At 48.9% G+C, this 10,487-nt stretch overlaps 1 protein-coding gene across 1 annotated transcript; it reads right to left on the bottom strand.

Annotated features, from left to right (window-relative positions):
• Positions 1-325: 325 nt before the first annotated feature.
• Positions 326-7,227, bottom strand: LOC103618866 (inositol 1,4,5-trisphosphate receptor-interacting protein-like 1). The gene is made up of 2 exons (XM_017738789.1): positions 7,138-7,227; positions 326-3,293 (listed from the first exon to the last, which is right to left on the bottom strand). The coding sequence occupies exons 1-2, from the start codon at positions 7,225-7,227 to the stop codon at positions 1,866-1,868; spliced, it is 1,518 nt and encodes a 505-aa protein (XP_017594278.1). The 3' UTR covers positions 326-1,865.
• Positions 7,228-10,487: the final 3,260 nt, after the last annotated feature.

The raw sequence follows: 10,487 nt of genomic DNA, 5'->3' as shown, positions 1-10,487 counted from the left end.
TGGATGCAGAAACATAATGACAAAAGATGAAGAAAAGGCTGAGGTTCTTAATGTCTTTTTTGCCTCAGTCTTTAATAGTAAGACCAGTTGTTCTGTGGGTACCCAGACCCTTGAGCTGAAAGACGGGGACAGGGAAATGGTCAGTGGCTTGCTACACTATTTAGGCAGACACAAATCTATGCAGTCAGATGGGATCCAGAAAAAGATAGTGCAGCAGCTGGCAGAAGTGCTCCCTGAGCACCTTTCAATCATTTACCAGCAGTCTCAGGTAACCCGGGAGGTCCCAGGGGAGTGGAAGTTAGCAAATGGGACACCCATCTACAAGAAGGGCTGGAAGGAGGATAGGGGAACTGCACGAAGAGAAGAAGATCCCTGCTCAGCCAGGTTCTTCTGCCCTGCTTGTCATTGCCTATGCCTGTGCTCTTAGGAGATGGCTCTTCAAAGGGGACCAGCGCTCATGGAGCACAGGACCTTCAAAAGCAGGTGCCCAGGGGACTTTCCCTCAGCAGCCCAGAGTCTGCTCTCACCACATGCACGGTCAAGGTTTTGCTGGCAATTGTATGGACATTTGACAGAGGTGTTCCACAGACTAAGGGAATGATGGCTGTCTGTACATGTGTCAGACAAACAGGGAAGCTGATAAGGTGTTGGGAAGTGGGAGACTTGGCATGACTTAAATGCTTTGGCTTCAGGAGTGGATATTGCTCTGGTTTTGGCTGGGATACAGTTAATTTCTTGTCAGTAGCTGGTCCGGTGCTGTGTTTTGGACTCAGTATGACAATGGTGTTGGTACCACGCTGATGTTCTCGTTGGTGCTAAGTGCCGTGTTTATCCCAAATCAAGGAGTTTTTTGTGCCTTGTGCTCTGCCAGTGAGGTGGTACAAAAACCACAAACCCAAAAAGGTGGGAGGGAGGAGCATAGTTGGGACAGGTGACCTGAACTGGCCAAAGGGATACCCCAGAGGCCATGATGGCCAGTATATAAAATGGGGGAGTTACCTGGAAGGGGAGCCGATCTGTGTTTGGGAAAGGGCAGGCATTGGTCAGCGTGTGGTGATCAATTGAACTGTGCATCACTTGCTTTTATTTTGGTTTTTTTTTTTTTTTTTATTATTTTTTACTCTTCATTCTTATAAATTCTTCTAATTTATTTGCTTTCAATTATTAAATTGTTAAATTGTTGTGTGATGCCAAACTGCCTACTGGAATTAACCCACAACTACAGGGAATCCTGAAACCAGACAGCCCATTCTGTCCTCAAGTGCTATATCCAGCCCACCAAGCAGCTCTTCTGCAAAACTCTCCCTGACTCTGCAGCAGCTGAGCAGCCAGCACCCTCTGGCAGTGCTCCCTGACAAAGTGATACAGGGAGACTCACAGACTAAGCGTTTGCTCAAATATACTATTTGTTGCCATCTTTGCAGCCAGTAAAGCTCACAGGAGGAATGGACTCTCTCAAAAAGGGAATTTGCAGGAGCAGCTGGAGGGCAGCAACATTAAATGCCAGTTGGCAGTGAGCACAGCTGTGGAGGGTGACCAATTATTCCGATTTCCCCAGTGCAGGAGCACGGACAGGTGGGGGAGCTGTAGGTAGGGAATCGGAGAAACCAGAGCCCACCACCTCAGGTCTTCTACCAAATAATTCCTGACTCTGGTAGCTGAGCAGCCGCATTCCATGCCAAGGTGATGTACGGATGCTCAGAGATACAGTGTTTGTTCAAACACACCATTTGTTGTAAACTTTACATCAGCTAAAGCTCCCAGGTCAAAGTATGGTTAGAATGATATTGGAAGTGTTTTCCTAGAAACCTAACCATTCTACACTTCTACAGTTCTACGATTCTATGATTCTACAGTTGTCTCATTCAGAACCCAAAGTAGAGGTGATGATTCAGCTCATCAAACTCCTGCATTGCCTTGGTCTGGGCAGCTGGATCCTGTGCCAGGTGCTGAAAGAGGTTTAGGGGCTGTGCCTTTTGGAAGGCTGGGGGCAAGGAGATCTCCTCAGGCATGTCCTCGTTGCCAAAGAAGAAGTGCTTGAGACATTTCTCCTCCAGGCAACAGCGCAGGTAGCGCATGATATCGTCCACCCGCAGCAGGAGATACCCATGCTGCCATTCTGATAGAGGAATCAGGGTCAGGAGGTGCATGACCGTGGTCTTCAAGGCATAGATAGAAAAGCCTGAGCCCTCCAGAAGGCGAGCACAGAGCCGCAGGCATTTGAGGTGGCAGCTGTGTGGTGGGGCCTGCATGGCAACATGCCTGAAAAACTTTGCCTCTGCCACAGCATAGGTCTCCAGCCAGGTCGTGCTTGGGGGGAGTGGGGCCTCTGTAGGCTGGCTACTCAGGAAGATGTCCGAGTCACCTTGCTGCACACTAAATATCGTTTCCACAAAAAGGCTTCTCCCAAAGGCTTTCGTCAGCTTCATCTTGCAGGAGCGGCTGGAGGGCAGCACCTGCACCTCATAGTGACGGGACTGAGGCACCACTGACCAGGCTGAGATCACAAATGTCTGGAACCAGAGGGTAATTTTCTCCACATCTAGGTAAGGGCCAGTGCAAAGGGTGTGTAGAAGGCTGGCCACCTGATTTCTCTTCAGCTCCTCCTCAGAGTGGTGGAGAAAGCACAGCATGTTCTGTTTCCTGGTGCAAGTGCACACCAGCTCCACACGGACCCGCATGCTCGTCTGTGGCATGTCCCCTGTGGTGTCCGGTTCCAGGTGGAAGGCATACCCAGGGGGTGGCTTCAAGGGCACAAACATGCAGTAGACAACATCCTCCTCCTTTTGGGGACTCCAACCTTCACAGGCACTGCCCACCCCAATGACTGGTTCCAGCACCGGGAAGAAGCTGTCTGAAAAGAGCCTATGGGAGACATTGAGAAGGTCACTCAACAGCTCCTGCACCACCCGTCTCCTGGAGGCCAGCTTCGGCACTGACAGCTGGAAGCGTCTTGAAAAGATCCAGATCATATTCATCTCAGCAGGATTTTCTTCCTCACTTTCTTCACTCTCTGAGTCCCTGCTGTTGTCCACCTCACAGATCCTTTTCCTGAGCCACCAGCAGAGTGCCAAGAGCAGCACCAGGATTCCAGCAATAGCCCAGAACAGCCATTGCTGCAAGGCAGCCCAGAGCACGGCTCCCCAGGACCTGACACTCTGCTCCATGGTCCCATGGGCCAGCTCCTGCAGCATCCGAGTCCTCTGATGATTGAGGTCCTCATTCAGGTACACATTGATATAATTATAGATCCGTAGCACAAGCCAGAAGAGGAGTAGTAAGACCATTATGACCTGCAAGAGAAGGGAGAGGCTGAGAAGGGAGGGAAGGAAGAAAAGAGAAACTAAGGGAGCTAGCAGTGAGGGAAGAAGGGATGGGAGACAGCAGGCAGGAAGGAGAGGGGGCTAGGCAGCTGGCAGGCAGTAAAGCCTGCACCCAGTCCCGGTGGTGGCACTGTGCCCTTCACAAGGTGCGCCTGCGGGCTGGATGCAGAGTGGGAAGCACTCTCTTGGGTGCCCGTGTTTGTGCTCCCGTCCAGTGCAGCATGAGGCCTGTGTGTCCACTTGACACTCGTCCAGGCTGGCCTGGGCCAACACTGCTTGCTGCTGCCATTCATACCTGCTGCTCATTGTGACGGCCCTTGTGATGTCACTCGTATCAGAGACATCACAGCCAGGCCAGCCCCGCCCTTCATTCCCACCCCAGATCAGCTCCTCCCAATGGCCCCAAGAAAATAAAGCCCCGACGCCCACAAAGTGCAGACCCACTGCTCTGGAATGGCCCCCAGAGACTCCCTTTACAAAGCAGGACAAAGCTCCCCTGAACCCTTGGCAAACATAAAATTGGATGATGCAATTCCTGGGTGCTTTGCTCCTTGAGATCCCCTGTAGTGAGATGGGATCAGTTCCCTTGGTGCTGATCTCTGTGCTTGTGGGGGTGCTCTTGGGATCTTTGTGACACCCCTGGGCGTGGGGTGCAGAGAAGGTCTTGGGGGTTCTCATGGATGAAAAGCTGGCCATGAGCCAACAGTGTGCACTTGCAGCCCAGAAAGCCAGTCAAATCCTGGGCTGCTTCAAGAGAAACATGGACAGCAGGTTGAGAGAGCCGGTTCTGCCCTCAGCAGGCCCCACCTGGAGCACTGCATCCCAGCCCGGGCTCTGCAGCACAAGAAAGATGTGGAGCTGTTGGAGCAGGCCCAGAGGAGGCCATGAAGATGATCAGAGGGCTGGAATACCTGTCCCATGAACACAGGCTGAGAGAACTGGTGTTGCTCATCCTGGAGAAGAGAAGTCTCTAGGGAAACCTCATTGCAGCCTTCCAGTACTTGAAAGGGAGCTTATAAAAAACCAAGGGAGAGTGACTTTTTACACAGTCAGATAGTGATAGGACAAGGGTGAGTAGCTTCGTACTAAAAGAAGAGAGATTTAGATTGCATGTTAGGAAGCAGCTTTTTACTGTGAGAGTGTTGAGGCCCTGGCACAGGTTGCCCAGAGCAGCTGTGGCTGCCCCATCCCTGGGAGTGTTCAAGGCCAGGCTGGATGGGGCTTGGAGCAACCTGGTCTGGTTGAAGGTGTCCCTGCCCATGGCAGGGGGGTTGGAGCTCTAGATGAACTTTAAGGTCCCTTCCTACTCCAATCATTCCAGGATTCTGTGATCTTGGGTGGTGTCTTGGGCAGTGGGCATGAAGCCCAGAGCAGGGGGGGAGCCTGTTGCTCTGGGGATCAGCATCCCAGGGCAGCTGCTGAAGGGGTGCCAAAGGCTGCTTGTGCACAGCCCGTGTGCAGCAGAGCTGGGGAAGGCTCTGGAGCACAAATCTGAGGGAGCTGGAGGTGTGTAGCCTGAAGAAAAGGAGGCTCTGGGGGAACCTCATTGCTCTCGACAACTCCCTGAAAGGTGGTAGCAAGGTAAGGGTCAGCCTGTTCTCCCAGGTAACAAGTGACAGGATGAGAGGGAATTGCCTCAAGTTGCATGGCGGGGGGTGGTTTAGAGGAGAAATTTGGGAAAAGTTTCTTCCTGGAAAGGGTTGTCTAACATAGGAACAGACATCCCAGGGAAGTGGTGGAGTCGCCATCTCTGGAAATGTCTAAGAAACGCTTCAGGTGCCTGGATATAGCACTTGAGGACATGGGTTAGTGGTGACCAAGGTGGTGGTGCTGGGTTGGTGGTTGGACTTGGTGATCTTGAAGGTCTTTTCCAACCTTAACAACTCCATGATTTAGGCACTGTTTTTGTCACAGGAACCATCACTACTATATATTAAAATACATTCACACACATACATACTGTATGTGATAACTCAATCTCTGGCTGCTCAGCACACTTACAGCATTTCTTCTTGCTTGAGGCAAAGCAGTTTGCAGGGAAGTTACTTTTGCCTTTTGCATCTTCCTGCATCAAGTAGGCGCTAGAGTGACCTGTTTTTTTGCCATAACATCTCATGTCCTCTCTTAATGGGATGGTACACTGATGCTGTCTTTCATTTCCAGGGCCCTCTGCACACCATTGTTAAAACAATTGCACAGATATTTTTCCCTACTGAAGAACTGTGTAGAGGTCTTAAACTATATTCCAGCTGGGAACATGCTATTAGTCATCACATGAGATAAAAGACTGCTTCCCATAAGTCTTCTGATGCTTGCCTCATTTACAGGTGTCTTTGCCTTGGATGCCTGTGCCTTCTGTAAGAGAAGAAGAGGAAGGTGAGCCTGATGTTCTCCCTGCAAATCTGTGGCTGTAGCTAGCCAATACTGAAGATAACCAAACTATTCCATGCTTTGAAATCCCTCACCAGATCTTGCTGCCTGTGAAACAAAGGAAATATGCAGCTTTTTTTATTAAAATGAATGAATAATAACTGAATAATGAATATTGGTGATTAAAATCCCCAGTATCACAGCCCCATCTAATGGACTGGCTGAAAGATATTCAAAGGACCTACAAAAAGTCTATCTGTTCTTTAGCAAAATACATTATCATGATAAGCAGGACCCTGTGGCATACTAAACTCTTAATTATGGCACAGGAGGCATTTTCTCTGAAAATTAAAAAGGTTGCAAAATGGCTACAGCCTCTGGGAGGCAATTCTTAGAAGCAAAATGTAAGTCAGTGTTAGTGACTCCTTTATCTACTTCCTTCAGTATTCTCTTGGCACGGATTAACGTGGAGAGTGGAGTCTCCATAGTTCTTAGTCATGTTATCATTATGCCAGTGACTCTGGAATGCCATAATCCTACAGAGCAGCACGGGCCCAAGGGAAAACACAAGGAAATTACTGAGAAAAGACAGACATCAGTTAATTCAGGCTTCATTTGCTATTGTAGATTTGAGACTTTTTTTTTTTTTAATTTATGAAAAAATGGCAGATGATGTGTGGCTTCCAGAGAAGTTCCTTGGCCTTCACAGTGTCAGTCTAGGGGAAGATCAGCTCCAGGGCTGCCCGTGCTACATGCTGCAGGATACATCTCCACAAAGCTGCCTGATTGTAAGGCTGGTTACCAGGCTTTTATGCCTCATAACCAAAACCTAGTGGATCAAACCTCACTAAATAGGTACTAGCAGCAGGATGCTGAAAGTAGTGGTGTCAGGCATTTTACATCCTAATCCAGAGCTTCTGAAGGGAAGCAGAAGGAACATTTTCGTTTCAGTGGGTGACAGATGGAGTAACTACTAGTTTCTAAGCATCTGCAAAGGCATTTTAGATACCAGTCATTTCTGTGATACTAGGTCACTAGGAATTTCTAGTGCTTCTTCCTCTGAGCTGCTCTTAGCTTCACCAACAGTTGCAACTGAAAAAGTACTTCTTCCCAGATGACTCAGAGCTCTGAGCCCACATCACATTCAGGAGTGCTAATTAGGCACCTTACTCCTGGAAACAGGAAGAATTAGGCAGCAGAAGCCCCTTATAAGTGTTCTCATCCCGAGAGCCCACTCTTTTTTCTCTTCTGAATGTTTCCCATCACTTTGCTCACCTCATTAGGAAAAAAGCTCAAGTAAGATCTCTTAACATTTCCCGTGTTCCTGAGACTGAATGCCCAGACACAAACAAGGACTTTTTACTCCAAATCCATAAATCACTGCTGTGTTTTACAGGAGTTCTGAGTTGGGTATCTGACTACAATATTTATCACACACTCTTACCTTAGGGCCTAGTATGGACTTTGGTAAGTGGACTTTGCAAGTCCCACAAAGCCTGGCCAAGGAATCACCAAAGCAGGAATACCCGTTCATCTTAACTTAAGAGAGTCTCAAATAAATCCTTACTTAAGCCAAGTTCATTTTGGGGGAGAGATCACTTTAGATGGAGCAAATGTGATTTTCTATGCTGACTGTGGGTGCCTACTTCTGTGGAGCTGGAAGGATGTGGTGCAAGCATTAATCTTCTGGGTGCACAACTATTTCAGAAAAGCTCCTTAACACTGACCAAGTGCCAAATTCCCGTTTGAATCTGTCTCCTTGCTGGACCTGTACACAAAGAAACACTTCAGGGTTAATTTGGGAAACGTTTCTTCTTGGGTTAATGGCTTTGCCAGGAGACTGACTCTTCTGCTTTGGATTGATTCACCCCTGAGGGGCAGTGGCAGGCTGAGAGTGCTGGTCCAGGGCTTGTGCACTGCAGTGAGCTGTATGGTCACACGGACAGGGCCTGCAGGTACAGGTGGCCATGCCCAGATGCACAACCACTGGTGGCTGAGTTTTATGTCACCTCCTCCGGAGCCACCACAAAACCAGAGTGGAAAAAGGCAGATGGATGACACCATTCCTGTTAGTGACCAGCCCTGCCTCTCCCAAATTCACATCTAGAACACCAGTCTCAGCTTACTGTAAGGTCATTAGGGAAGAGGAGGCTGAAGCCGTCAGGATTTCTCTATAGCGAGAGCCCCAAGTTCTGGCCCTGGTTGCTGCATCCCGGCAGATGCCCCACTCTGGAGCAGTCATCAGAAAAGAGGGGCATCTAGTGGCTGCGTCAGAAAGTTCAATAAACACCACCATTCCCTTGAAAAGATGTGAGAGTTTGCCTTTCTCCTCTCTCAGCTCTACAAATAAAAATATTTTAAGCCATAACAGTACCCGAAGAAGGAGGGAGGGGCACAAACCCTTGCTAGATTTCATGTTCTTGGGCCACCATTTCTGACCCACCTGTGACATTTACAACAGTGTAACCAGATTAAATGAAGCTTTTGCTGGTTTCTGGTGCAGCTGCTGCTCTGGGCAGCCGGACCTACATCCCTGGGACCCAAATCCCCTGCTGATTCACGGCAGAGGAAATGTTGCCTCTTCCTGTTCTGGCCAAGGCAGAGTTTCACCCACGGGCAGCAGCTGTGCGCTGCAAGCACTATCACTGTGTGTGACAGCCATGCTGGCCCGGGCTCCTCAGTGCCTGGTGCTGCCCGAGGATTGCATTTGCTGGAGATCATCCCCCTGCACCGCTGAGCTGTAGCCTGGGTGCAGCCAGGCCGCCAGAGCTGCACACCCCACCACAGCAAGTTAGGCACAGGGAGGGAAATCATGGACTGGGGTGTGTTTTGCTCCTGTGGCTCCCGCTGCCCAGCTTTACCCTCTTAGCTGATGGCACCAGAGCACAGTGAGGCATTGCATCAGCTCCTCCTTCCCTCCTCCGGGGAGGGGGTCCCATGTTTTCCTTCTGGACAGGTACCTTCCAGACCCCCGAGGGTTTTCCTCTGCAGGGAAGGAAAGGGAGATTATCAGAAATGCAGGTGAGGAAGTCTTGTTTACTTTAATGGCAGAGGTACATTACAGCTCCAGGTATAGTTCTCTTATACAATGCTCTGAGCCTGCACATGCAGCCCTTGCACACAGCAGTTTTCAACCTATTCACATCCTAGGAATTGCAAATGGGACTATCTGGTAACTAACGGCCCCCTGGCAGCGACAGCTTTCAGTCCCTCTTGCTCTATTAGGTTCCCATCAGCATCACTGGCTTAGTGTGATCTGAATTTGCCTGAATTCTCCCTAATGTGTGGACAGAGCTGGCACATTGCAAAGGGACTGTCACACAGGCGAGTTCCAAGTTTTCCTGTTCAACGGCTAAACAGAGGACAGCCCAGTCTCCTGAGCTGTCAGGCATTTATCAAATGCAAAATTCATTATTTTATTAAGCAAAAGGAATAAGGGAGAAAGCACAAAGCAAAGAACTGAGTGCTGAATGCTAATAGGGCTATCGCTGTTATGCAGTTCTCTACAGAAAATCAAGACAAATGATAATACTGGAAAGGCATATTATTATTTTATAGGCTAAGTCCCAAAGTGAGAGGAGGAGAGAGAAAAACATGCACAGCTGTTTTTCCCTTTTCTGGCCACTTTGGTGCACTTAGAGGATACATAATTTTGCAAGGTCTGTATGTGCTCCCTGAGTCACAGCTCAACTCGCCGATAAACTCCAGAGCTTGCATTCCCCAGGCAACCTGTTTTGTGCATAGATGTGCATTCTATGTACAAATACTATTTATTTTGATGAATTTAGTAGGCTGGCACTCAGCTAAGGAGAGGTTCTGCAAGGTGGTTACTGCTGTGACTGCAGTTCAGGTGAAAGCAGACAAGCTCAGCTCAGGTGAGTACACACCCAAACCCAGCTGGCAGTGCTTCCATGCAGAAGAAAGCATGGTCACCAGCTGCCCACAAAGGTAGGGAAATAAATCAGTCATGAGCCCATGCTCAGCTGTGCTGGTTGCAGAAGAGGATTGGACTTAGCTCAGGTGTATCATGAGGAGTCAGAGATCCCCTTTTCCTGCTCTGCAATAAACAGACTTATGGGGTGGAGACGTGTTTGAAAATCCTGGTTATCTGCTGTCTTGAGGGGTTCTTTTATGCCCATATCCACACACATACACAGAAAAAATGCACAGAGATGTGATGTGCCAGGTGAGGTAACACTGATAACAATTTTGATAGCAAAGCTTTTGGCTAAATGGTTTTTAAGTGGAAGTTCAGCCTTGGGATCAGTTACAGCACAATTACATGTGAACAAGGACATTTTTATTTGTAGGCCTGTTACAGTGTGGAAAATAGCTACTGTGATGGCCTCCTGTTGGTGCACATCAGAGGATGCCAAGTGGGCACAGACCACTCCACAGAGAAGCAGCTGTCCAGATGGCACTTCCTTTTCCAGTGGTTCCAGCCAGCTGCAAGGATCTGATCATCTTTTAATACCTTTAATTCAAAAGACTAAGAAAACAGCACATGAATGTGAAAGAGAAACTGGTTTCTTCTGCTTACTTCTTGTGAGAGAAGGAGCTGGAGAAGGACAGTGTAAGTCCAGCAAGGGCCTTGTCTCACTTGGTGGTGTGGGCAATGTTCGTTTTCCAAACAGCCTGGACACCTCCAGAGGTGACACCAGGGACTTGCTGCTGAACGTGCAGGTGCATCTTGGCTGGAGAAGGCACGTGGTGATTGGGTTTGTCTCCATCAGTTGCTCTGAACTCACCTACATCTCTGCAATTGTTGACCTGATGCTTGGTTTCCTTATGAGT

The sequence above is a fragment of the Corvus brachyrhynchos genome, unplaced genomic scaffold (genome assembly GCF_000691975.1).
Source record: "Corvus brachyrhynchos isolate BGI_N302 unplaced genomic scaffold, ASM69197v1 scaffold245, whole genome shotgun sequence".
NCBI classification, from domain to species: Eukaryota; Metazoa; Chordata; class Aves; order Passeriformes; family Corvidae; genus Corvus; species Corvus brachyrhynchos.
Note: the sequence above shows the minus strand (reverse complement) of the source record. Positions and strands in the feature narration are given on the sequence as shown.

Excerpts from the sequence above, each read along its gene's own strand:
- LOC103618866 (XM_017738789.1), bottom strand. The coding sequence starts at position 7,227 with ATGAACGGGTATTCCTGCTTTGGTGATTCCTTGGCCAGGCTTTGTGGG. Across the intron at positions 3,294-7,137 it reads AGTCCATACTAGGCCCTAAG|GTCATAATGGTCTTACTACT; the intron begins GTAAGAGTGTGT and ends CTTCTCTTGCAG.